The following is a 27,655-nucleotide window of genomic DNA, read 5'->3' as shown; positions in this document are numbered from 1 at the left end:
GAAAAATACCTTAACGATAGTAAAGGTTGTCATATGGCATGGTGTTATTTTAGTTGTTTATGTGTGTATAGAATCGAGGTAAACCGCAGGGGGTGTTACCTTGCATCGGAAGAGGTTGGAAGTTCCCTTACTGCATCCCGGAATTGTCATCACGCCGCTCGTTCTCGGCCATTTTTACAAGTGCAAGCTCCGAAATATAACATACAATACAACTCAGTTGTTACCGTTAATATATTCGGAGTACGCTACCCCACTGAGACGTGTAAGTCAGTTTCTCTTAGCGTGATTATGTGCTATGTCTTCACTGCGATGTCTTCTTTTTCAAGTAGTTAGTACTAATGCTGATGGCTGTTGTTGTCTTCTCAGCTAATGCCAGGCTAACGCATCGACATGCTAAAGCGTTAACTAGCCAACGTTAAACTGCGAAGTTGGTTTGGAGGCCTTGGTTAATTTATGCAATGGTGAATTTACTTTAGGTACAGCAGCCTTTTATTGCCAACACGTTTCAAAGCAACAACGTGCCACCGTTGTACTAGCTGCAATGTTCCTTTCTAGTTTATTAGCATTGCTAATTGTCGTTTAGCCTCTTTCGTTGCTAGCGAAGACGTTAGCTTTAGCTACCGTTTTTAACAAAAAAATGTTTATACAACAACCTTTTACTCCTTTAACTTGAAGATTTCACCCGGATAACTCACTCTACCGTTATATTTAAAGCAAGTATGCTGTTTGTACGGTAATCACGACCAGTGTTTTGTATGTATGCGTGTGTGTGTACGCATTGCGACATGACTAGGTGAAGTCATTGTTAAAGCCCTCTTGTTAAGTCTTTCTGGCATTATAACAGTGCTAGAGAATGAAGCTCTCAAAAGGCATTGTTTTCAGATGTAATCTTTCGCTTTATTGTGAAAGTCTGAAGCTAAACCCTCATTTCTTTATACTTTACATAGCTCAGCATGGTGTGTAGTATATTCATAAATGTCCTCAAGAAATAAGAAGAAAAATCATCAAACACCTGACACAGGATATGAGAAATGGATCAGGATGCCAAAGCATCATCAAAAATTGTCTCAGTAGAATGCTGAAGTACATAAGACTGGACTAAAAATCAGTGACGGTAGGGATTATGATGTGATCAATCAAAAATAGATTTTTTGGTTCAAATTAATATATATAAAGATATCTAGATAAATGGAGGAGGTCAGGGGCACAACAGCGAGTCTCTACAGCCATCTATAAAACACAGTGTGTCAGGGTTTGGGGTTACATTTCAGCCAGTGTTGTTGGGGATCTTGTCAAAATGGATGGAAATATGAATACAGAAAAGTAATGCCAGATTAGCTGAAACATCAGCTAAATCATCAGAAAAGCATGTGATTTTAAATTTTTCAGAATGACAATGATTTCAAAGCACACTGCCAATTCAGTAAAAACATACCTGGATAGAAAAATACACAGTGGAACTCTGTCATGCCAAGTTTAGAGAGGTGGCCTTTGTGAAGCCTACGACATAACCCACATAAGCGTCTGACATTGTTGCCCACATTTATGCTTGTCTGTAGTTACATGTTAATTAACGTGTAGTCGTATCCCAGTGTTTCATATGTGGTGCAGGCCTGTAGAAAAAAAATAAAATACTGGGACTTGTTTTTTACCTTCTGGGTCCCCACTCTTTGTTGTGGTCTTTTTTTCTTCAAACATACACATATGTGTCTCAGGATTTTCTACTTCGTATATTCCATCACGTCCATTTAGGTAGTTTTAGCAATCTCCCTCCAGAAATCTGTTGACATTTGTGAGACCTTATATATATATATATATACTGATTTTTATTCTTTATACTGTGGCAATTATTGTTATTTCTTTTACTGGTAATCTTTTTTTAAAAGTGCAGCAAAAATGTAGCCGGAATTGAAGATGCTGAACTGACAATTATAATAGCTGCTGGCTGCATCAAACTCGACGTGTAGTAACATTTTTCGGGGGGTTAGATTATGTGGAATATTATAGCATAGGGTTAAAAGAGATTTCTGTAGATTTCAGATTTCAGCCGGAAATCTATGTTATAACTATGTGAAAAACCCCTCTTAACCTGCATTGCAGCCTTCCGTGCCCGTGATAATTGTGGGCTGCATCAAGCTGACATGTAGCTACATTTCTTGGAAGGTGAAAGTCAGGTTACCTGGAAGGTTATGGCGTAGGGTTAAAAGGCATTTCCAGTTATGTTTTAAGTAACAATGCAGATTCCCCACTGAAGCAACATTCAGGCAACAGTCATAGATTGGCATCCCCAGAGCCTGGACCTCAACGTTATTGAAGCAATGTGTGAGCATCGTGACAGACAGCAGAACAAAAGGAAGCCAATATGCAAATAAAAGTTTTGAATGTCCATCAGAAAGCCTGGAAAAATATTCCTTAAAGAAAGAGAAAGCCTGGGTAAGAGAGTCCAGGCTGTGTTGAAGAATAAAGGTGGTCATATCAAATATTTCCATGTGTGTTTACATTTCTCTTAATAAATCACTGCAACACTTTTTTTTAGCAGAATACGAAGAAATGAGAAAGAAAGTAAAGAATCAAAATTCCTGCACAGCACTATTATACATTATTATCAAATTGTTAACATATTAATCACAAAGTCATTAATAATCAGTAATAACCTGATGAATAATCTATATGTAATACAAGAGACATTATAACATCTTTGGTAATACATTGAGATATGTAAAAAAAAATGTAATAGTTTAAAGGGACATTAAGCAATCTTTATATTAAGGATTACATTTCTTACTCTAGCACAATGTTATCCAGTATAGTTTAAGATTTGTGTGTATTTGGCTTTTGTCAGGAGAATTTTGGGAGAACCCAATATTGCCTGATTGATGACATTTTTATTAACAGCATTTTAAACCCTTTCTCAGGAACAGCAGTCATGTCGGACTTTATTGAAAGTGAGGCAGAAGAGTCAGAGGAGGAGTTTGAGGAGAAGGACTTAAAACCTAAGAAGAACCAGAGATTTTTGGAAGAAGATGGTAAGATCTGATTTCTTTAACTTTGGGAATGTGTGTTGAAGTTGTATGGCATGTGGACCCCTCATCTGTCATTTCTCAGCAGATGAAGAGGAAGAAGACGATAACCCAGAAGACCAGGATGAGAAAGGGAATTTACGTGGCTTCATTGATGATGGAGACGAGGTAGAAGAGGAGGAAGAAGCAGAAAAAAGTGGAAGTGGAGGGGGGAGTGATTCAGAGGAGGAAGTGAGGCGTCGACATAAAAAAAAGCGCAGTAAGTTCACCTGGTGTTTTTAAAAAATTATTAAACCCATGTGATTAATTACATATATCTATTTAACCTGTCCAGTCAATAGAGTGAAAACACTCATGCCCCATTATTATGCCATATCACACCATATTAGTGAGTGGAAGATGATCTTGGTTACTTCAGTCTTGCAGCCATGTTGGTACCCTACTAAGCAGCAATTTCGAATCCTATAAGTAATGCATTGAAGGAGAACCATAAGGCCACAGTATACCCACCGCTTTGGTCACTCTGCACTCTGCTGAGAAGGTCATGACACAATCTATGTTCGCCATTATAGCGCAGGTAGCAGCTGCAGTATTCTCCTGAATAATAGGTGGTGCCACTCAGGCAACACCTATTATTCAGGAGACCATGTAAAGGAGAATTAAAGGCAGTGCCTGTTTTTCCAGAAAATCTGTCTTTTTAAGCAGTTGCAACAACTCTCAGCTTCTGTACTGATACATCATTAAAAAATTGCAAAACTGACATGATCAGGTGTGACAATGTGTCCCCAACCCAGCAGCGGCGGCACTATGCATCAGGTTACAAAAATCGAGGGGTGCATGACCATTAGAAATGGTGACTTGCAACAGCAGGTGTGATGTCGTTTTTATCCTATGGTGCTGTTTGCCAGCCACCACATGGTATGTTTAGTGGAGTCTTAATGTTCAGGCCAGGACAGAAAAACTGTATGCATTAAATCACTAATCAAGTCTGTTCAAAAGTGCTTTCAAAGGTTTAGTGACTTTGCCCACAACAGAGTTTTAAAGTTTGTTTTTCTTACCACAAATACACAAATTTACCCAATATTATGGCTTCATTAGCAGGTTAATCTAGAGTACCAACAACAGAACAAATGATATGCTGATTCGAGTTATAGGTGCAGTAAGGCCTCAAAAGTGAAAACCTTTGACTATATCTTTTCTATGGTAATGAGTTGACACTCCTGCCTTATTATAAATTCTTTTTTTGTTCTTTCTTTCTTTCATTCTGAGACCAAATGTAGTCTGTATAAACACATTGCTTGATTAATTGTGATCATTTTGCTCGGTTGCTTGAGAAGTAGACATTAAATATGCCAATATATTAAAGGTTACTGCAAAAATTAAGTAGTAGAAAAATGTTAAATGAGGTTAGTAATTTTGGAAAAGCGGTACCTTTTACTTAGGTGGTTGAGCAAGGAGCACTGATAGATTTTAAGATATAACATTTTCAATTATGTTCTTAGCATAATATTAAATCTCTGAAATTCTGATGCCTGCTCTGGCAGAAAAGTACATTTTTTTTTACAAATCTAGGATAAACAAAGTATATTTTATCACATCTTAACTGAAAAATAGCCTCATATTGTCATTTTTACAGGTACCTCAGCCAGTAGTGTATTTCTAATATAATACAGATATAGTTAATGAGGCAATAGAAATTTATGACTCTTTTCTTATACTGAAGTTGCAGTTTTCAGTGTTATGGCCTTTCTTTTTGCACAGTAGAATTTAAAGTCAGGGGAAAATATATTACTAAATAATGAGAGCTGACCTTAAACAGATTCCAGGCATCTGTTGGCCACATGTTGCATCTTTCACATTTAGCTCCATATGTTGTGGATCCAGATGCATCCCAGTGTTTACCCAGGCGGATGATGTTTGATGCGATGCTAGTTCTCTGCTGGTGTGCTTTACAGTTAACATTCATGTTGTCCATTTTTAAAGAAAGTAAAGGTCTAACACAGATGAGTTATTTGCAGTTCTTATAGGAAGTGACAAAATGGGATTTTCAGTGACTCTGGTGTTAATGTGTCAAGTAAATCTTTATATCTACATTAAAAAATATTTCTAGCCTTGTATTTAAACACTGGAATAGACATGTTTTTTCAGTGGTAGCTTGAAGTTGTTTCCTCTGTTTAAGACTTTTCACCTTTGCAGGCTACGATGACTACCTGGATGATGACGACCTTGACCTAATTGAGGAAAACTTGGGTGTCAAAGTGAAAAGGAGGGTAAGTTCCTGTCTACATTTTTATTTTTACCCTTACATCTAACAATTTCAAGTCACTTTTGTACACTTGAAAGAGTTGAATCCACCTGAACTGACTTGTCTTGAATCACAGAAGAAGAAATATGACCGTGTAAAAACACTGGATGATGATGAAGATGATGACGAGAAGGACTTGATCGCAGATGAGATCTTTTATCCGGATGGTGAAGGGGAGCTGGAGGAAGGCGAGGCTGTTGATGAACCTCTGCAACAGCCTGATGATGATGAAGAAGGAGAGGATGAAGAATCAGGTTGGAGTCTTAAAAAATAATGAGAAAGTAACACATTTTATTTGAGGTGTTCTATTGGATTGGGCTGTGGGGTTGTAAGTTTGTGTTATACTGCCACAGATATCGATGACTTCATTGTGGATGATGATGGCCAGCCCATCACCAAAAAGAGGGGCAAGAAGTTCTCAGGATACACTGATGCGTGAGTGTTGGAGTTTATGCTGAAGATCTTTGGGTGATTTATTCCTTTCTAAAAAAAAAAAAAAAAGATAATTCAGTGCAGGGTAATGCACTTTTCCATTATTTCCTTTGCATTCAGTTATTTTGTCTCAAGTGTCAATTAGTGTGAAATATTTAATCAAACTAAACACAAAATAAAAAGTCACAAGCTCTCTCTGTGTCTCCACAGTGCGCTCCAGGAAGCTCAGGAGATTTTTGGTGGCGACTTTGACTTTGCTGACTTTGATGCTGATGCATATGACCAGGGTGAGGAGGAGGAAGAGGATCAAGATGAAGAGGGCTGGGACCGACCCAAGAAGCAAACTAAGAGGAGGCTGGGGAGGAAAAGCATTTTTGAGATCTACGAGCCAAGTGAGCTCGAAAGTAGTCACATGACTGACCAGGACAATGAGATCCGCTCCACAGACATGCCTGAGCGGTTCCAGGTGTGTGTTTTGGGGTTCATTTATTGTAAACGTACTTATTCTGTGGGAACCTGAGGCTGCTTTCATGACTGCTCGTTTTCTGGCGTGTAGCTGAGAGCTATTCCTGTCAAACCTGCTGAGGATGATGAGCTGGAAGAGGAAGCAGAATGGATCTTCAGACATGGGTTTTCCACTCTTACAATCTCCATGCAGGTAGAGGTTTCATTCCCCGTGGCATACATACAGTACTGTGCAAAAGTCTTGAGCCACCCCTCATTTCTTTAGATTTGTCTTGTGCAATAGTTCTCCAGGTTTCCTGAAGATCTTTCAAAGCCTTTCTTTGGGCATTGACTACTTTTTCAGTCATTTTCAGTCCAGCCCTTGTACCTTAGCAGTTTTAGGAATGTTTTTTTTTTGTTTAAGCTACTTAACACTGAACTATGAATCATTCAAGCATAAAAAGGCACGTAACTCAAGGAGTGAACCGGTATTCTACACACAATAGACAACTTGGCAAAGAGCCAATTTTAAATGGTATTTTCTAGCATTTTGTTACTAGAAGACTGTTGCACACACATAATATTTTCTCATTTCTCTTGCTGAATCTCACAATGTAACAGCCATAAAATAGTATCTTTGCACCAAGGTGATTTCCAAAGAGCTTATTGCTGAAAATCTGGCAGATTTTAGCATGCTGTGGCATTTGTTCCATATGTTCTGAAGGACAGAAGAACTGTCTGTAGCAGATTAACAATGTCTGAAAGTCATGTCCTTAAGAGACGAGGAAAAACAGCAGATATTTTATACAGGAACTCAGATGAGAGATGCATAATTTCCTGAAGCCTCACTGAAATATTTTTTATGCCTTTAACAGGAGAGCACAGATTACCTAGACAGGGGCACAACCACAAACTTCAGCAGAAAAGGTCCCAGCACAATTGCCAAGATCAAAGAGGCCCTTAACTTCATGAGGAATCAACAATTTGAGGTAGACTGAGCTGCATATTCCTTTCAAGTTACGAGCTTGTCAGTGTTATTTTAATATGAGTAAAATATGGGACACTGTAAAGAGTTCTTGTATCTTTTTCCCCAGGTTCCTTTTATAGCTTTCTACAGAAAAGAATATGTTGAACCAGAGCTCAACATCAATGACCTGTGGAAAGTGTGGCAGTGGGATGAGAAGGTATAATTGCTTTGTCAAATAAGAAATGGATACAGACTAATCTGTCAGTAATCGTTTATGTTGCTTCCAGTAGCTGCATTAAAAAACAGCAAAAATTTCTGGTTTCTTGATTTTAATATTTTCCTCTTCCACTCACCAGTGGACTCAGCTGAAGACCCGGAAGCAGAACCTGACGCGTCTGTTTCAGAAGATGCAATCTTATCAGTTTGAGCAGATCTCTGCTGACCCTGACAAACCTTTGGCCGATGGTATTCGTCCTCTGGACACTACTGACATGGAGAGGTATGACTTTATAGCACTACTGAGCCTACTGGTGAAACGTAGGCTAGAAAAGTAATCTTTTATTTATTTAATTTCTCCTCTGAAATTCTGTTTTGTCCTTTTTAAAGGCTGAAGGATGTACAGACTCTTGAAGAGCTGGGTGATGTCTACAATCACTTTTTGCTCTACTACGGACGAGACATTCCCAAGATGCAGAACGCTGCCAAAGCCAACAAGAAGAGGCTCAAGAAGATCAAAGAAGTGTCAGAGGATGGTAAGAAATACGTGGTTCATTAAATAATGGATAGCTTTTGTGGATTTAAAAAAAAAAAAATCTTCACGAAGAAACTTTGTGTTGTCTTTATTTATATATATATATATATATATATATATATATATATATATATATAAATCACCATGGCTCTTTCTTTAGGGGATGAGGAGGAATTAGAGGTAGAAGAAGAAGAAGAGCAGAAAGGACCTGATCTCAAGTTGGCATCCCGTAGGGATATGTACAGCATCTGCCAGAGCGTGGGACTTGGTTAGTCTTCCTTTCTGCTTTGGAAAATGTAATCTCAGTGGTTAAGGAGGATTACTAACTCTTTTCTGCTTTCTTTCTCTCTGCAGATGGCTTGGCTAAAAAGTTTGGTTTAACTCCAGAGCAATTTGGAGAAAATCTAAGGGACAGTTACCAACGTCACGAGACAGAGCAGTTCCCTGCTGAGCCCGTAGAGCTGGCCAAAGATTACGTTTGCAGTCAGTTCTCTACTCCAGAGGCAGTGCTGGAGGGAACTAGGTATATGGTAGCCATGCAGATTGCGCGGGAACCTCTGGTCAGACATGTTCTCCGACAGACCTTTCAGGAGAGAGCCAAGGTTAACATCAAACCTACAAAAAAGGGCAAAAAGGTACACAGCTATTTATAAGAATTTGGTAAAAAAAAAAAAAAAAAAGAGAGAGAGACATATAAACCATCCTCTTTCTAACCCTGCCTTTCTTTCTCCCTGTAGGAGGTAGACGAAGCTCACTTTGCCTACTCTTTCAAGTATCTTAAGAACAAGCCTGTAAAAGAACTGAATGGGGATCAGTTCTTGAAGATGTGCCTTGCAGAGGATGAGGGGCTACTTACCATTGATATCTGCATAGACCTTATAGGAGTTAAAGGGTAAGTAGAGTGACATTTTTAGTGCATATTAATCAAAATCTTTGGAGTATTCTGGTGTGCTTAGCTGCAGAAGCTGAAACACATAGGAATGTGCTTTAAACACAATTTGTTTGAAATATTTGTAGTTTAACGGCAACAGTTTGGTGTAAAGTTCAACCACTAAGCACAAGGCAGAACCCCTGTTAACATTAATCCCACTGGGAAAATTAAACATGTGTGCAGTATAGCGTGGTCAAAAGTCTCTGGCACCTTTGCATTTAAAATACTGTTTGTTTCTTAACTAATTTTATCAATGGTGTGAAATAGCTCTTTAAGAAAGAGTAACTGTGTATGTGTTTTAGACTTGATGATTAAGCTAATCTTTTAAGCTCACATTTTAAGCTAATTAATGTTTAGATTTATTTCACCATTTGAGGAGAATCATAAAAAAGCATCATCATAAAACATCCTGAGTTCTTACAAATCCTGTCAGTTTTGTAATTAATGAACATTGCTTGGCCTTTGGACATCAAACACAGGCTCTGATGTGACTAACGGTTGTCCCATTTTTAGCGCCTGCATAGAAACCTTGCTTGGATGTTGCAATAAAAGAGTAGTAAAGTAGGATAAACCCGTTGAGTCTAATTTCTTGAGTTTCTGGCTTTAGCGTGTTCTTTTTTTCTTTTTTTTTCTCTCATCCTTGTCAGGAAAAAATTAGGCTTTTGAATTATTAATGGAAATATTAAGACACTCTGCCCTTTGGCCACGTTTTTTACATTTTTTTCTGTGCTTCTCCACAGGTATGCAGGGGACCAGACGTACTTTGACGAGATCAAACAGTTCTACTACAGGGACGAGTTCAGTCACCAGGTGCAGGAGTGGAACAGGCAGCGAACTTTAGCCATAGAAAGAGCTCTCAATCAGTTCCTCTACCCTCAGATGGCCAAGGAGCTTAAGAGCAAACTGATTGCTGAGGCCAAAGAGAGCATTATCAGGGTAATTTTCTATCACATTGATGTGATCTGTTCTTCCATTTGTGCTATTATTCCCTATCAGTCTTGCACAGAAAATCAAAAGTGCACAGTCTGAGAAGCTGGACTATGTTTGTGATGTCGTAAATTGAAAATCTATTTGTGTTTTTAATCTGAAAACTAATTATGACTTATCCCCACCCCCCAATTTATCATTGAAGTCCTGCTGTCGCCGACTGTATAACTGGCTGAAAGTGGCTCCGTACAGGCCAGATCAGCAGGTTGAGGAAGATGATGATCTGATGGATGAGAATCAGGGAAAAGGCATCCGAGTGCTTGGTGTAGCCTATGCGCCCAGCAGGTGTGTATATATCAGTAGCTTGAGTTGTTGGTGCGTTCAGCAAAGCACAGACATTTAAGTATAGCATATACGAAAAAAAGTAGTAAGATTTTCGTGTATATAAACTTTACTCTGGCAGAGATACTCCAGTATTCTGTGCTCTGATCAACGGGGAGGGAGAGGTGATGGATTTTCTTCGTCTGCCCTACTTCATGAAGAGGAGGAACGCCTTCAGGGAGGATGAGAGAGAGAAGAAGGTAGAAGCAGAAAACACAGCTGTAGCACCTCTGTAATGGTTTTTTGTTGAAAACAAGTCACTTAAAAGTCTTTGTTTAAATTGTGTCTAATCAGGCCAGTGACATTGAAAATCTCAAGAGGTTTCTGTCAGGCAAGAAACCTCATGTAGTAGCTGTTGCTGGAGAAAACCGGTAAATCACCAGATTACCTCCTGTTTTTTCTGGATATATGCTTGTACACATTTTTAACAGCATTTACAATGTAGAGCAGAAATGTTAAAAACATGAACATGTTTACAGAGATGCCCAAATGATAATGGAGGACATCAAGAGAACTATCGGCGAGCTTGAGCAGGAGTCCTCTCTGCCTGCTGTTGGAGTGGAACTTGTTGACAATGAACTGGCCACGCTGTACATGAACAGCAAGAAGTCTGAGGTACATATTTGTTATCTCACCTACAATAGAATTACACAAAGATGTCTGTGGTTTAATTGTTTGTTAGTCAACCGGCAAGCGTGTTCAATTTCAACCCTGTGTTAGCTCTCATTATTTCTTGTGATCCTGTTGCTTTCTGTCTGCAGGCTGATTTTAGGGATTATCCTCCGTTGCTGCGACAGGCTGTTTCAATAGCCAGGAAGATCCAGGATCCTCTGGTGGAGTATGCTCAGGTCTGCAGCACTGATGAGGATATTCTCTGCCTCAAACTACACCCACTGCAGGTGAGTGAATGAAGACATTGATTTTTGATTGGCTAGTATATACAGGGTAAATCAAAAAGAATCATCCAAATTCAAAATGGTTTTACTGTAATGTTAGAAAGAGGGGATTTTTGAGTTTCACAGGGTTGCTGGTGAAATGCATAACAACAGCAGTTGCTGCTTTGACTCCAGACATGGGACTTTGAGTATTGCATGGATGTATGTCGTGTGTCTGGAGAGGGACAGATTAACCTTGTGAACGTTGTCATTTTTGGATGCAAACTTAAGCCATTTATTTTAATATGTACTTTCAAACATAGAGCTTTTTGAAATCAATTTTTTTTTTATATTCCCTGTATTTTTTGCTCAGTATTGTCTTAGCATTTTTAGCTATCACAAGGTGTTTTATACCAGCTGCTGCTTCACTACAAAGATACCATTACTCATTTTCTCTTGTGGGTAACATGAGATTTTTACTGCTATGTTTGTCTACTTTGTTTTCTTCTGTACCATTATATACACCTGTTACTGCAATCAAAGCTTGTCCTGCAAAGTGAAACTGTAGAAACCACTCAGTCAAGTTTTCTGCCAAGTCAAACGCATCATTTGTAGGAACAAATTATAATAAATTTGATTTATGTCAGTTTCATTATCAACTCTGCACTCAACTCATATGCAAGCCTTTTCCATTGTAGTGAAATTGTTTTTACGGTGTCCCACTGTAATGTCAGTATTAGTAAAAATAATTTTTAAACTTAGAAATGTACAGGGTAAGCAGGACAGACACTTCTCGATCTCTGTCTTGTAATCATGTATTAGTCAATGTGAATTCATCAATCATAGGCCATCTTCAATCATAGCATTACTTGCTGTTTTTTTTCTGTAGCTACATACAGTGCATATGTAAAAAATAGTTTGTCCTCTCTCGTCCGTCTTAGGAACATGTGGTGAAGGAGGATTTGCTCAATGCTCTTTACTGTGAGTTCATCAACCGTGTTAATGAGGTTGGAGTAGATGTGAACAGAGCCATCGCACACCCTCATACTCAGAGCCTGGTTCAGTATGTGTGTGGTTTGGGACCAAGGAAGGGTTCTCATCTTCTCAAGGTATACATTTCTGCTGCTGATATGTAAAGCGTATGTGCAAGATAACATTGATAACATTATTAACCACTGTGGTTTTATTTTGTGTAGATTCTGAAGCAGAACAATACTCGTTTGGAAAACAGAACACAGCTCGTCACAATGTGTCACATGGGACCCAAGGTTTTTATCAACTGTGCTGGTTTCATCAAAATTGACACGGCTTCGCTTGGGGACAGGTTGGAACTTCGTCTTGACATTTTCAGACCATTTCGATATTTCTCAAAGGGCTGGATGTGCACATGTTTGAGTCTATTATGCTTCTGTGAATTATTTTAAATCAGCCTCAGTTTTTCATTCTCTTAAACTCTCCTGGCAGTACTGACTCCTACATTGAGGTCTTGGATGGTTCTCGTGTCCACCCTGAGACATACGAGTGGGCTCGCAAGATGGCTGTAGACGCGCTCGAGTATGATGAGTCGGCAGAAGATGCCAATCCAGCCGGAGCTCTGGAGGAGATCTTGGAAAATCCCGAACGTCTCAAAGATCTGGACTTGGATGCATTTGCTGAAGAGCTTGAGAGACAGGTCAGTGTCTGTGTGTGTTGTACCTTTGACCACATTAGTATCATACTTGATCCTGCCAAAGAAAAATACGCCTAAGAGGAACCAACACTCCAAAAAAAGAAAAAACAAGAAAAACAAGCATTTCTTTTTATTTGTCTTTCATGTGCCCATTTTACCTTTTTATTCGGAAAAGGGAGAGTTCTATCTTCTACTACCATTGGATTCAGGAGTCTGTGGTCACAATATTTTTAAACCTGTCATCCTACTGTGCTATGTGCCTGCAGGGTTACGGAAACAAAGGAATTACTCTGTATGACATCCGTGCCGAGCTGAGCTGTAGGTATAAAGACTTACGAGTTGCGTACAGAGTCCCTAACACTGAGGAGGTTTTCAACATGCTCACCAAGGAGACTCCAGAGACCTTTTATATCGGTAATATACACTACATTAAGATATGATGCCTCGAATTAAGCTCAATTGATCAATAAGAATCTCATTCACTTGTTCAGTGGAGTGATGCTGGTTAATTGTCTGCCACGGTAGAAATGTGTAATTCATAATTTAGCCTATGATTAAGGTTTTTCATATCTTTCTTCCAGGTAAGCTGATCACTAGTGTAGTAACTGGCATCGCTCACCGGCGCCCTCAGGGAGAGAGCTATGACCAGGCCATCCGTAATGATGCTACAGGCCTTTGGCAGTGCCCCTTCTGCCAGCAGGACAATTTCCCTGAACTGAGCGAGGTACCACACATCGAGTTTTCTTTATTTCTTTTTCTGAGTGAACTTTGTGTTACAGATATGCCATGACGATCATGTTTATAATTTTGATTGTGTGTGGTGCTTCAGGTGTGGAACCACTTTGACAGTGGGTCATGTCCAGGTCAGGCCATTGGAGTACGGTCCAGATTAGATAATGGTGTTCAGGGTTTCATTCCCACCAAGTTTCTCAGTGACAAAGTGGTCAAACACCCTGAGGAGAGGGTCAAGGTGAGGCGTTTTTTGTTGTGCCCCCTTTATTTGGTTGATCTCACCTGCAATTGTTTTCCTGTTTGCCCACTTACACTGCCCAGTCCTGATAGAGCTGTATTATTACTACTTTCCATTTTTCATCCTTCAGCCTTGGTTGGTGTGTTAACAGATTTTCCCTCCTTCTACTTTAGGTGGGCATGACGGTTCACTGTCGAATCATGAAAATCGACATTGAGAAATTCAGCGTTGACCTCACGTGTCGCACCTCCGATCTAATGGACAAGGCCAACGAATGGAAGCTCCCTAAGGACAGCTACTATGACTTTGACACAGAGTCTGAAGACCAAAAGCAGGAGGAGGAGTTCAAAAAGAAACAACAGCGAACACGTGAGTATATGAAGTATACAAAACATTTGGTTGTTGAAGTTGCAGACAGCACTGCATTTTTTTTAAATCTTAGTAGTGTGGACTTTAACATAATTAATTCTTATACCATTTGTCTTTGGCTTTTTAGCATATATAAAGCGTGTGATTGCCCACCCCAACTTCCACAACATCAGTTTCAACCAGGCAGAGAAGATGATGGAGACCCTGGATCAGGGTGACTTAATTATTAGGCCCAGTAGCAAGGGAGAAAACCACCTCACAGTCACCTGGAAGGTAAGAAAATGAGCACTGCAGAAGGGTTAAAACTTTGGTTGATTGAAAATAACAAATGTAATAAAATGCTTCTTGCTTAAAATGCTGTGTCCAAGCATTTTAAGCAAGACCTGGCAGTAAGATGCGACAAAGACTTAAATCATTTCTTTGGTACCAAATGCTCCACTCTGACTAAATACAGTGTTTTATAGGTGGCTGATGGCATCTACCAGCATGTTGATGTGAGAGAAGAAGGCAAAGAGAATGCTTTCAGCTTAGGGCACACTCTCTGGATCAACAATGAGGTGAGCTGGTTTTGTTGTTGTTGGGGGTTTTTTTGGGGGGGAGGGGGGTTGTTGAAGTGTTGCTTACAGAGTTTTTTTGATTCACTGCAGGAGTTTGAAGATCTGGATGAAATTACTGCTCGGTACATTCAGCCAATGGCGTCATTTGCCCGGGATCTGCTGGGGCATAAGTACTTCCAGGAGTGCAACGGGGGAAACAGGGAGGTATGTATATTGAGTTTTTTGTGTGACATTGTTCTTATAATTGAGTTGTGAGCTGTTTGTTTGTTTTGTCTTGGCTTGCACATCTTATCTTGCTCATCCTGTTCTTTATCTGTCAGAAAATGGAAGAGTTGCTGATCCGGACAAAGAGGGAGAAGCCCACCTTCATCCCTTACTTTATTTCAGCATGCAAAGATCTACCAGGAAAATTCATCCTGGGCTATCAACCACGTGGAAAACCACGGTAAGCGGAAATGTTTGTTTCCTACTTTCATGAAAGAAAATGTGAAGTCGGATGTATAAATGTGGTACAAATATACATTTCTTTATTTATTGAAAGGTTTCTGGTTGGTTAACAGGAAGGTTGTCCTTCATGTGAAATGCTTTATTTTTTATCCTCTCCATAGGATTGAGTATGTGACTATTACCCCAGATGGATTCCGCTACCGTTCACAGATTTTTCCTACGGTGAATGGGCTTTTCCGGTGGTTTAAGGACCATTATCAGGAGCCTGTGCCAGGTATGAAAGTGCTATAACTATACATTATAAAATATATCACAGCTCCTAAAATACATTATAGGTGATTGTTTAAACATTTTTCCTTCATTCAAGGCATCACTCCCAGTAACAGCAGCCGAACAAGGACGCCTGCCTCCCTGAACGCTACCCCAGCCAATATTAACATTGCAGGTGAGCCCCGCGGTCTTCCCCCAATTTATTAATCTAGATTTTCAATTTAGGCTCTATTAATTTTACAGTTTTCTGCTGTATTCCCTCCTTTCTCACTAGACTTGACACGAGCTGTCAACGCCCTCCCACGCAACATGACATCTCAGATGTTCAATGCCATCGCCGCAGTCACGGGCCAGGGTCAGAACCCCAACACCACACCTGCACAGTGGGGCTCCAGCCAGTACGGCTACGGTGGCAGCACAGGAGGTGGAGGGAGTTCGTCTGCCTATCATGTGAGGACAGCTTTCTTGTTTTTAAAAGAGGAGAGGATGTTTTGGGGATTGTGATTACTCCCAACAGACTGTTGGGAGTTGTTCACGGTGTCCACTAGAGATAAATTGGGTTCTGTGGAAATGGTAAATACCAGCTTGTGATGGTGCAGTTCGGAAAACAGATCATTAGCTGATATGGTGACCTGTCCCGGACACTATTGGAAACTTGAATTACAAAATAAGATTGACCCTTTGTCTAATTATTAATAATTGAGTTCCTAAGGTTTTTGCCACATTAAATATTATCTATCAGACTATTTCTGATGATGGCCACAAGACCAAAACATTAGCATGTTTGTTGACATGATCAGAATGAATTGGTGACATTGTTTACCTTTGGGTCCCCATCATTGAAGGAAATTGGAACTCAAAAGTTTTTTTGGCAGCATTAAAGCCGACTGAATGTGGTTTTACTCGACTCATTTCCCAATCGATGTGTACTTCATTTCCTGCAGGTGTTTGCCACACCTCAGCAACCTATAGCGACACCCATGATGACGCCCAGCTACTCGTATACCACACCGAGCCAGCAAGCTTTGGGCACGCCGCAATACCCAGGCTCCACCCCTCAGTCTTCACATTCTCATGCCCACGCCCACCCACATGGAAGCCACATGTCACATCATGGCCATCACGGCCATCACAGCAGTCACCACGGCCACTCATCGGGCACGCCGTCATCTTCCACCTCATCCCGAGGACGGACGCCACAACAGCAGCCAAAGTAAGTACAAAATGGCAATCCTTCGGTCTTAGTTATTTGTGTTAAGACTTCATCTGCAGTTCAGATTTTTCCCTCACCTCCAACTCTTAAAAGTTAAATGTGTTTTGAAGTTTGTCACTCTGCCAGGCAACAATTTATGTTCATGTTGCAGTTTTCTGCCACAAGGCGGTGCTAAACCTGCAGTAAGAATTATTTTAAATCTAAACAGCCTCCCAATGTTCGGTTGGGTTTCCTTTCATATGCTGTCCAATAAAGCCATCTCCCTCTGTCCTCTGTTACTGCAGGCCAAGCAGCAGCAGCTCCTCCGCAGTAGACTGGGGCAAGATGGCCGAGCAGTGGCTGAAGGAAAAGGAAGCAGAGGGCAGAAAGAAATCTCAGAGGATGACGCCACGACCGTCACCCAGCCCTATGATTGAGAGCACACCCATGTCAATCGCTGGAGACGCCACACCCCTGCTGGATGAAATGGACCGATAGGGGACAAAGGGGGGCGTTGTTGTACCCCCCCACACACCCAACTTTGTCCCTTTGTACTGCTTCTTCATCCAGATAACCCATTACCCTTTCTCTCCCCAACATCCCATCAGCCCCATCTTCACCTTGACTCTTCATGTTTTCCCTTCACCTCATATGATATTGTAGCAGCAGTTTTCACTCTGGTGTCACGGCTCATATCAACCCAGCCCATATCTCGTCTTCCCGTCGACCCATCAAATGTTTCATAACCTCACCTCCAGCCACCTCATGCTATGGCTGCATAGTATTTTGTACAGTCAGAATAACACTGTATACATCATGCAAAACGTCAGTAGAATGACATAAAGAAAGGAGAAAAAAAACACTTGAAGTATGCGGAAGCAGTTACGTATAGGATATGGACCTACACTGACATTGACGGACAAGCTGTCTCTCTTTATTTTTGCCATTGGTTTTAGTTTGATCGAGGAAATAGGTCTGACAGATGGGGAACAACAACCCGGTCATGTTTGGCGGAGTTTTATGAGCAGTTGCCAAAAGAGCTCTTTGCCAAGCCAATGAGGAAATTGAATATTTGTATGAATGCGTCAGAACGAATAAAGACTTTTTTTTCTTGTTTGAATCTTAAGACTTCAATCTTCACATCTGTCAAAGCAAACACACATGTTACTGAGCAGACACACCCGGTGACAGGATTTATAACACCAGCTTCAGTCAGGCATGAGTTACAGATTATTGTCTCCAACACACGCTGTGATATGATCAGCTGACACCGTGTGATTGGCTCCTGTAGATAGCCTCTAATGTATTGCTGAAATTTAAGTGGCCTGTTCTGTGTGGTCATTAATGAAGTGCCACACTGAAAACAGGGTGTTTTTGATGACTTCTTGTGTTTCAATATGCAGAAGTTGTCTTCAGTTTAAAGTTGTTGTTTTTAGTACCTGCTCTCTGACTGGCAGATTGTTGACGAAACTTTCATTAGTCTGTCAGATGTTGATTTTAAAGTTTACCCAGATCTGAATTTCATGTATGTTAAATGTGTGCAGTTCAGTGAATACTGGTTTATGATGTTTGCCATCTTAAAAGATGTGATCTCCACGTGCTGCTGCTGTAATTCTGCCTGAGTCAGTATCTCTTTTCTCACTGATATCACAGCCTTCAAAATTTCCAATATTCCAGTGGATGAGCTAAAGTTTTTCTAACACTATCAACCGAATATACTATCAGACTGACTTCCCACTGCTTATATTCCTAAACTCTGTGTGATGTTCTGAACTGCATGACAGTTTATGGCCACCCTGGTTCTCTCCTGATTCATGGATTCAGTTTTACTCTTGCCGTTTGTGCCAGAGTACAAACAGGCAGCACTGGTATTCAGAGGTGTGTTTAATTTTGCTGTGTGCGAAGCAACATGGTCCCATAATATGCATAATGTTTTTAATTATGGTTTTGGAGTAAACGCTCTGGGTTTTACATTTCTTGCCAGGTGGAGATCTCGCATGTGTCTCAGCGAGGCTGTGATTGGTTGTCGGCAGTAGCTGGTCTCCAGCACTGCTGATGGCTTTTTCTACCTGTGATCCCTTTAATAAAAGTGTTCATATGAAGCTTCTTGTCTTATTCTTGATGATATGATGGGCACGTTTGTCTGTTGTTTTTATTTCCTTACTGGCAGCTTACGTCCAACCTTGGAGTCAACAATAGGATAGAGAATGTAATTTTACCTTGGTTTATAGTTTGAGACGTGATGATAACAATTTAATTTAGTCTCTTTTATATTATTTACAACACTGTGGAAGTGTGGGAAAGATTTCAATACCTAAAGAATCTGTATAATATGAGTTAAAACAATATATCCAAGACACACCCACGTTCTTGCTGTCTGGCTTACTGACGAAATTCAGTGGAAGCAGATTGAGCTTGCTGCTTTTTCCCATTCCTGCAAACAATCCCTCCATTTTCAAGATCATGAGAACAGTTATCTCAGAGGAGAGGGATGTGTAACGGGTGTGACCGTGGTCACTGGAGTTGGCGTACGCATCAAATTAGCAGCAGAGAGACACATGACAGGAGGCCTCTAAGGCCCACTCCCCCCTTCTTTTAAAAAAAATGCAGTCAGCCCATCACTGACATTTCAGCAGGAGAAAAACGCTCCTTCAAACAGATGTGTTAAAGGCATCAACAAAGTGCAGTTTAATGGTGGTTGTAGTGGAGAATAATCTTCCTCTTCTCATAAACGTTTACATAATCAGGCACATCACAATGGCCTGTTTGTTGTCGCTGCAGTCAGCTGTAAACATTCCTGAGATTACACTGCTTAGATCAGTCAGCTGACAGGCCTGTTTACAGGAACCACTTAGAATTTACATCTTGACCTATTGCTGAATCCTTCTCAGGTCATTATCAGCATGGTGACCTTTCTTTCATGGGTTCTACTCATGATATTCACAGCGAGCCGTACAGTCTGCATTTTATCTTAATTTTCCTGTTGCACGTCCCATTTAGTTTTGCTTCAGAAAATTTCCAGCAGATATTCATCCAATCTCAGCAGCAGTTGGGCTTCTTCTTTGGTTTATGGCTGGTCTCTGTGCTGTCTGTGATCCCTGTGAGCAACATAAATAAAAACATATGATTTTTTTCACTTTTATGTTATTCGTATAAGCAATGTGAGCTTTCTTTTTCTCACTGGAAGCAATAGAACAATCAAAACCATTTGTGAATGGATCTTAACGGTTAGATTTCCTCAAAGATATATCTATGTTAACACACAGAAGTCACACCATTGAACTGGCAGATGCAGTGAACACGGGGCATATTGGTTACGCAGGAATTCTCTCTTTATCAGTACAAATACATGCCTATGCTACGTTACTGTTTGGTCTGTTTATGCTATCGGCACATTGATATGGTTAATTACACAAAGAAAAGTTAAAACATAGGAGTGGTGGGTGTTGTTTATAGAAATATATAGAAGACCAATATATGAATGATTGTAAGTTTATAAGCAGTAAAATGTATTTACATCTTAAATTTAGTGAGGAACCACTTCACCAAAAACGCAGTTATTTATCTGACATTAAACTTTTGATATAATCCCTAAATACAGTAAACTTCATAAGCTAATGGAGGGGTGTCAAACTCAAATACACAGTGGGCCAAAATTCAAAACTGGAACAAGGTCGCGGGCTAACATTAATATTTATTGAAAAAAAAAATCTTCCTCCAGATTTAAGAATGAATCTCTTCTTATGGTCTCAAACAAGTTTTGCTGAAAAACTGAATATGGAACAAGCAAAGCTTAATACTAAACAATATATATATTAGCTGTATAATACCAGTAGGCCAGCTCTAATAATAATTTGGTATGGCTTCGCGGGCCAAATGTAATTAGGCTGCGGGCCAGAGTTTGACACCTATGAGCTAATGTGTCAAATTATGTAATAATGATACTGTAAACATCATGATACTTTTATAAAGTGTCATAAGTACACAAAACCTAAAAATGGGTCATATTAGCCTGTTCTTAGGTGGTTGCTAGAGAATATGATGACATCATATCTAATATATATAAGAACCTTTAGGGGCTCAAGATGTACTCGCATGCCTTGACTTTTGATTTCTCAGCTCACGGTTGTGTAGGAGGAGTTGGTGGATAAACAAACAAACAGAGATTGCTTGTGTTATAGTAGAAAACATCAATAGCAGAGCAGTGGTTAGCATTCAGGGGTGTAAAATATCAAGGACACAAAACGATTTGAGTTTTTTCCTATATAACTTAACTTAGTCCCTATTGGAAGTAAAAATATCTTGAGCTCCGATTTTGAAAAAACAGCTTTCTTTCTTTCTTTTTAAATAAAGCTCTGACTTGTATTATAACTATGAGTCTGTGGTCTGGGAGAGAGTCCTGGTACTCTCTCTCTGCAAAATACAGTATATAATGACCAGTGTTGGACAATTAATTATATAGTGTATAGGAATTTCTTTCACTTAGGTATTAATCACGTTATTGTGGCCTTGGTGCCACTGGATTTTAACATGTCTGACACTTATACTTAAGACAAATGGTAGGGGGTGTAGTAAGGATGTTGGGGGAAACAGGAACTCCAGAGGACCAGTCTTTTGTCTCTTCGAGGACTCTGGGAAGTAGCAAGGGAGTGTGAACCTTAAGGTGTGAAACAGCTGTGTACTGCCTTTGTTCCTGGAGAAGGTATTTAACTGAGACCCATGCTAGGCTCAGGGAGAACTCTGCTGACCGTCTGTCCCGCGGTCATGGGGGACTTCATCAAGCTTGGTTGTATGTTGTCTTTGTGTGCTTGGATTAAAGAATGTTAGCTACCGCTCACCGCTCGTCTGCAGGCTTTATTTAAGTGGAAAACTTCCACAACAATAGTTCAAAAAAGTAACTGAGTTTTGCAGCTGTTTACCTAAAAATGCAGCCAAGGCGTTCTTTAAAAATAAACATTTCAAACTATTTATAGAACAATCAGGTTTTCTGCATCGAATTTGATGCCACACAAATTATTTGTGCCACTCCAAAAACTAATTTCTGTCCACTATAATATAAAGGAGAACAACAGCCTGATACCTGCAGGCCTGACAGCAGGAGATGTATCACTCCTGTAACACCTGTAACATTCAGCAGTCGCCTCATTGTTCTGACACACACAACAAAACTATTGACTACACTACACACTAACTACACAAGGTTTGCGCTAAACGTTGCAAATCTCTCACATCTCAAAACACCGCCGTCACTCCTAAAACTTCCCCCCTCCCTAAACAACAAATGCCATGTTTTGTTTGGTCGACATGGTACATTTTTCGACCAATGGGAAAGGGTGGGGGTGTTTTTGTCTTTGCTCACAGGTGGAGAGTGCTTTCGAGCGTTTTCCTTATAAAACGCCGTTTTTTACTGTTTCTTCCTGCAGTAAATATAAACAACGATAGTATTCAGGAAGAAAACCAAACATTGCATATTTTTATCATAACTCTGGTTTTACGTGGCCTATCAACACAATTGAAAAACTGGTATAAAGTCCACAGTTTTTCCGTCAATTGTTCCGTCTGTCCTGCTCACATCTCCAATGGTTGTACACGTTGTCATTAATGTGGCTTAACACTCCACATCCGCCACGCCGCTTTGCTAGCTAAAACACCGGTGTCGGCACATAAGGACGCTGTCATAGCCTGTCAACGACGTTGATTAGCTGCGTATATACGAATGTGAATCGCATTATTGGCTGGACTATGGGATAAGGTGGCATCGTTCTAATCCCATACGGGAGCAGCCAGTCACTCACTGACTAACACTGCAAAGCAGAATTGTTAACATATTTACTTTAATTTCAATTCAGGTTAGATTTTATTTTTGTGCGCAACGCAGATTTTTTCTGCGCAGAGACCGTGCCAGCAGTGCGCAATTGCGCACGCGCACAGCTTAGAGGTAACATTGCTCAAAACATTCCCGAAGCTCCTCCGGCAGCGAGCTGGATACAAAGAAAAGCAATAATCTCTGCACACAGAAAGGAAGAGAGTGATTTCATGACAGAGGATCCCAGATTACTATGTTACAATCATTCTCTTTTTTAATGAGAGGGGGTAAAGGTCACAGTGGGCTTGTTTTAGTGCTGCCAAGGTCATTTTTATATGTATTAACAATTTTCAGTGGCATACCACATTTGTTTGATTAATGGAAATTTATTTTGTGGATCACTGTGCTACAGGGGCACTTACAGAGTCTCCAGACTTCACTGGAGAAGGTCTGGCTTTGACCCACTGTGGAGTGAGGTGGTCGAAAGCCACTCCAGTGACAATCAATGGAGGTAAGATTAGAAAACACTCCGTGTGTCTAAGCAAAAAAGATTTTTTTAAAATGTGTTTTTGCCTACTCACAAAAAACATAAACAGATAAAGAACAGCACCTTTCATTTTTGTGCTAACAACCAGAAACAGATAACAACCACTGAATAATGTGGACTCACTGATTATGTCACCAACATGCCTCGACCCGCTCCTCTCCAGCTCAGATAAAACATTGGCCTCAAAAGTCAAAGAAGCCACACGGAAGAAGAAGTCCTTCACACCATCTCCTGGACAAAAACAAAGTCACAGAGGGCAGAGTTTACTGAGAGGACAAAACATAAAAATGAAAAGCATTCAGGCTTGATGACCGACTGTTTATCTCCCACCTGACTTTGCAGACACGGCCCAGTACTCTGCTTTGATTTCCTCAGAGAGCCTCATGGCTTCCTGCTCAATCTGAGCCAACAGGTCAGGAGACTGAAGAGCAAAACACAGAGAGAGCGAGAGTGATGAGTCACTGCAGGGCAACTTCAGCAACCAGTCAACCCATTATCAACAATCTGACTGATCAGAACATAACTCCCCAATATCTGGCATTTTACAGAAGACTAAAATTTAAATAAGAAATATTTTTATTACTGTTAAAGTCTGTCATGTATGACGACAAGAGTTTTGATTATTAACTAAAAAATTCCTATCATTCAAAGCATTTCATTCAAAATGAAATGCTTTGAATCAGTAACAATCCTCACAATCTCACCTCCCATTTTCAACTTATTAATCAACTATTACATTAAAAATGTCAGGTCAAATCTCAGTGTTTCATAATTTTTTCATAAAATTCACCCACACTGAGGTCCTTCTTGGTACCGACAAGGAACAATAAGACACTGGACGGGTCATTTTCCTTCATAGCATCTTCCAGCCACTGCCTGGATGCACACACATATACACGCACATACATTTTATCAGTTTTTTAGAGAAAATATCTGACAATGACATTGTAATGGAAACGCCTTACCTGGCATGAGCCAGTGAGCCCACACTGCTTAAGTCAAACACGACAATAATGGCTGGAGAAATGCAGACAGTTTGATATATATGGGTCAGAACGAGAACACAAATCTTTCACCAGCTTTAGTTAAAAGACAAAAATGAATATTTTGAAGCTTCATTCACCTTGTGCTCCTCTGTAATAGGTGGAAGCGATACACTTGAAGCGCTCCTGACCTGCTGTATCCCACCTAAAACAGAGCACACGCAGCTTTAATGGTCGTCTTTGGAATATTTGGTGAACGTGAAAGAAACAGTGGGATTAAAAGTGAACTAGAGTCCTAATGTTGACTAGATGCCAAAATGATTACCTTAATATTACACTGATTCTACATGTGCACTCACAGCAGGTACATGCACATCTGAAGGTGACATAGTGAATTCAAGACATGTCATTTAAGTCGCACTGAGCAGCCTGAACAACCAGATCGTGAAATTATCAGGCGGATGCTGCACAGCCCCACAATTATCTATTTATGTGATCTCATTACACACAGACTGCTCATATTTGAACTTCTTCATGGAGATTACTCATATGACCCTAGGGCTCAGTCTATGAACTGGATGTTTCTCTCTGGTTAAGAAGTACACTTACAGCTGTAAACTGAAGGGAACACCAAGCACCTCAAAGCGCTCCATCTCAAAATCCACCCCTATAGTCGCTTTGTAGTTCTTCTCAAACGCACCCTTACAGAACCTGAGAGCAACAGGGGACAGGTGGCAGACTAAGAAAGGTAAAACTGAAATCTTTTTAACATTTTTTGAATAAAATGCTTCATTTCTTAAGCATTTTTACCGAACAATACAGTAAACTGATTCCATCCTACTACTGAAATACAAAATATTCCAAATATTCATTAGTAATTAAATGTAAATGACATTTCTGGTATCATAAAAGTCTTCATCCTGAGTGGCATGGTTTCTGCTGAAACTATTAACCTGTAATGAGGATGAGAAAAACAAATGAGCCTCAGCTCTGTGCACATGCTCAGTGTCTTTATGTGTGATTGAAAGTTTCTGCCTTAGTATGTTATGCTTTAGGTGTAATTTAGGTGAACAAAAAGTGTTAGGTAAAGGTCAAGCCTCACACCATTACACCAATGACACAAAGCAGGTGGGATCAATGCTTTTATGCTGTTTACCCTAAATTCTGACCCTACCTCTGAATGTTTCAGCACAAATTGAGATTCATCAAACCAGGAAACATTTTTTCAGGTTCTGTGAATTGTAATCTCAGTCTCCTGCTTGGATGACAGGAGTGACACCTGGTGTGGTCTTCTGCTGCTGCAGCTCATCTGCTTTAAGCTTCAACATGCTGTGCACTCAGTGATGGTCTTCTGCATACCAGTGGATGCTTGACTTGTTTTTGTCTTTCTAACAGCGGTCTGGCTGTTCTCCTTTAAACTCTGAAATCAGCAAGGTGTTTCTTCCACAGAGAATTACTGCTCACTGGATGTTCTATCTTTTTCTGACCATTCTCTGTAAACTGTAGATCAGCATTTTCTGAAATACTCAGAACAGCCAGTCTGACACCAAAAACTATTCATGTTCACTTAAATCACATTTCTTCCCCCATTGTTACATTCAGTTTTAATTTCAGGAGGTCATGTTCATCATGTCTCTATATATCAAGCTATATAACATATAAAGCTGTAGCTATATAAAAGCTTCTTACCTGCTGATCAGACACGTTTTGCCAACTGCAACATCACCCACGACGATGACCTTAGCAACATTAAAGCTGAGAACAGAAATCCACAACTGTCAGCATTCACTCAAGATCATGAAAATACACAGCAGGGTATTCCACAGCATGGAGAAATCACTCAAACATTTAATTACATAAATACTTGATATGTTGGAAGCATTGGGAATTTAGTAAAGTGAAGTGAAGACTTAATTTAAGGAGTTCTGCATCACTGCCTCAGTAATGCAGGAATTACAGCTATTTTTATTCATAGCCCCCCCCCCCCCCCCCTTCAAACTAAAACACACTGGGGTGGTAAAGAGAGGCTAAAATGTACCTAATCCTACATAAACCTTACTGTATTTACATGAGACTAGTTTGTTCAGATTTACTTCTTTACGAGGAGTAAACATCTAAGCAAAGTCAATGGTTTTGGCCTTTTTTTTTTTTTTTTTAAAGTGGTTTGTAAAAATAAATGCCATTAGCCTTTTCTTTAAAAACACCACCAACAGAAAGTGGTCAGATGTGGCAGCAGCGTCAGCTGACACAGTCAGTCTAATGTGATTTAGAAGACCAAATTAATCAGAAACTCATTAATATGATTTAAACCCACAGTGTAGAGATGTGTGTAGTAGCATGATGGGAGGCAGAGAGTGTTTATTAACCCTTATGTGACCTTACCTCACTGTGTCTGCTTTCTGGACCTGGCATGCAGCCTTCACGTGCGGGTGGAAGCCTTCTTTGGTGTGCAGAGCTGCATTTGCACTAAAACACTATAAAAATAAACATGTCCATGTTTTATCATGCTTGGATAAACTGACCCGTTCAGGATTAAAGACTCAACATTCATTTAAGTCCTGATGTAAAACTGGAGATTCAGTCTCTTCATGTTCTGAGGTCAGCTTGCACAGCTGGAGATACTTTTTTTTTTATCACTTGCCAGATGGCAGCAAGGTGAACAGGCTGTGCCTTTTTGTATCCATGGAGATTTTTGTTACCATGGGGATAAACACAGAAGTCATTGTGGAGTACCTTTATTCAGGATTAAGACTAGGTTCAGGTATACAATAAAGTAAGGGTAGGAGATTCAACTACAATCATGGGGTTTGTGTGTGTGCGCGTGCATGTGTGTGTTGACTAACCTTTGGGAGCTGAGTAATAACCCGGTCCTTCTTCACAGGTGGCAACATGCTGATGCACCTGATCGATGCACACACGCATGAACACACACCTCCTTCAAGAAGCCGCTATCACCACTACAAGCACACGTTTCATTCACTGCAAGAGGACGCACTTCTTGTATTTATCCCTTTCTCATAAATCACCCACAGAACTACAGAATCCACGCAGCACAATGCCTTCTAAGCTTGTCAGAATTGAAAATTTAAATTCTATTTTTAGTAGTCAATGGACAGTAATGTAGAAATACACAAACAAATAAAGTTTTTATTTTTAACAAAGAAATCTTAATGGATTTTCACCAAATGTTGTAGAAACGTAGACAGTCACCTGAACAAAGTTACTACTGTCATTACTACTACTTCTCATGGCAGCACTGCAGACCCCAAACTAACATTCCTTACGGGCCTGTTTGCTGGTCAAGGATTATGCAAGTTATAAAAAACTTTACCTGAAGCACTCAGAAGATGTGATGTGTTATCCAAAGTCCGCAGAGGAAACAAATTCAGAACAAAATGACGGTCCCACAGCCTCAGAGAGAAGACCCACATACTCTGAAATGAGCGACGAGACACAGAGTTAGCTGTCAAACAGCGACAATGTGCGGTCACAGGTCACATTTTATATTAAGAAGTAGCTGCATTTGTTAACGGGAGAAAAAATAAAATTCACAGTTAAGTGGACAAACACAAATTACTAGCTTGAGCACATAAACAAATAAATAACACACAAAAGCAGGTGATGACCACTATAATGCAGCTCTTAGCTGGTAATTAGATGCTAAAATGCTAACAAAAAATCCGGCACGTTGTTATAAATAAAACAAAAATGTTCAAATGGTTGAAATACACGCATTTAAAAAAGTATCTATCACCACAATTAAATTGTTATTTAAAAAAAGAAAAGAAAAGAAAAGAAAAGGATTATCAAAG

General features: G+C 40.0%; 2 protein-coding genes across 6 annotated transcripts; one reads left to right on the top strand and one right to left on the bottom strand.

Moving 5' to 3' along the window:
- Window positions 1-120: 120 nt before the first annotated feature.
- On the top strand, window positions 121-18,609 carry supt6h (SPT6 homolog, histone chaperone and transcription elongation factor). Of its 2 annotated transcripts, none has more exons than XM_085174488.1 (37): window positions 121-262; window positions 2,916-3,026; window positions 3,109-3,279; window positions 5,217-5,290; window positions 5,402-5,579; window positions 5,679-5,760; window positions 5,968-6,223; window positions 6,314-6,415; window positions 7,077-7,190; window positions 7,296-7,385; window positions 7,525-7,667; window positions 7,775-7,920; window positions 8,080-8,187; window positions 8,274-8,554; window positions 8,657-8,811; window positions 9,591-9,786; window positions 9,983-10,122; window positions 10,241-10,358; window positions 10,453-10,529; window positions 10,638-10,773; window positions 10,920-11,057; window positions 11,975-12,142; window positions 12,230-12,357; window positions 12,498-12,705; window positions 12,969-13,116; window positions 13,284-13,426; window positions 13,532-13,672; window positions 13,846-14,041; window positions 14,169-14,314; window positions 14,506-14,598; window positions 14,689-14,802; window positions 14,919-15,043; window positions 15,207-15,319; window positions 15,413-15,490; window positions 15,590-15,765; window positions 16,260-16,528; window positions 16,813-18,609. In XM_085174488.1, the coding sequence occupies exons 2-37, from the start codon at window positions 2,927-2,929 to the stop codon at window positions 17,003-17,005; spliced, it is 5,244 nt and encodes a 1,747-aa protein (XP_085030614.1). In that variant the 5' UTR covers window positions 121-262; window positions 2,916-2,926; the 3' UTR covers window positions 17,006-18,609. The 2 variants fall into 2 exon arrangements, with proteins under 2 accessions (XP_085030614.1, XP_085030613.1); XM_085174487.1 differs by having other exon boundaries at window positions 3,106-3,279.
- On the bottom strand, window positions 12,518-27,655 carry LOC146510048 (ras-related protein Rab-34-like). Of its 4 annotated transcripts, XM_085174552.1 has the most exons (12): window positions 27,454-27,655; window positions 27,175-27,277; window positions 26,687-26,822; window positions 26,226-26,317; window positions 25,533-25,598; window positions 24,453-24,554; window positions 23,984-24,048; window positions 23,826-23,877; window positions 23,655-23,736; window positions 23,191-23,281; window positions 22,984-23,091; window positions 12,518-19,605 (listed from the first exon to the last, which is right to left on the bottom strand). In XM_085174552.1, exons 3-12 carry the CDS (start codon window positions 26,732-26,734, stop codon window positions 19,547-19,549), a joined length of 765 nt encoding a protein of 254 aa, XP_085030678.1. In that variant the 5' UTR covers window positions 26,735-26,822; window positions 27,175-27,277; window positions 27,454-27,655; the 3' UTR covers window positions 12,518-19,546. The 4 variants fall into 4 exon arrangements, with proteins under 4 accessions (XP_085030678.1, XP_085030676.1, XP_085030679.1 ...); XM_085174550.1 differs by having other exon boundaries at window positions 27,175-27,655; XM_085174553.1 differs by having other exon boundaries at window positions 26,687-26,744; window positions 27,175-27,655.

Source organism: Neolamprologus multifasciatus, chromosome 10, assembly GCF_963576455.1.
Source record: "Neolamprologus multifasciatus chromosome 10, fNeoMul1.2, whole genome shotgun sequence".
NCBI classification, from domain to species: Eukaryota; Metazoa; Chordata; class Actinopteri; order Cichliformes; family Cichlidae; genus Neolamprologus; species Neolamprologus multifasciatus.
Note: the sequence above shows the minus strand (reverse complement) of the source record. Positions and strands in the feature narration are given on the sequence as shown.

Excerpts from the sequence above, each read along its gene's own strand:
- supt6h (XM_085174487.1), top strand. The coding sequence starts at position 2,927 with ATGTCGGACTTTATTGAAAGTGAGGCAGAAGAGTCAGAGGAGGAGTTT. Across the intron at positions 13,673-13,845 it reads ACCCTGAGGAGAGGGTCAAG|GTGGGCATGACGGTTCACTG; the intron begins GTGAGGCGTTTT and ends CTTCTACTTTAG. Across the intron at positions 14,315-14,505 it reads ACCTCACAGTCACCTGGAAG|GTGGCTGATGGCATCTACCA; the intron begins GTAAGAAAATGA and ends AGTGTTTTATAG.
- LOC146510048 (XM_085174551.1), bottom strand. The coding sequence starts at position 26,734 with ATGTTGCCACCTGTGAAGAAGGACCGGGTTATTACTCAGCTCCCAAAG. Across the intron at positions 25,599-26,225 it reads CAGAAAGCAGACACAGTGAG|CTTTAATGTTGCTAAGGTCA; the intron begins GTAAGGTCACAT and ends TTCTGTTCTCAG. Across the intron at positions 23,092-23,190 it reads GGCCGTGTCTGCAAAGTCAG|GAGATGGTGTGAAGGACTTC; the intron begins GTGGGAGATAAA and ends GTTTTTGTCCAG.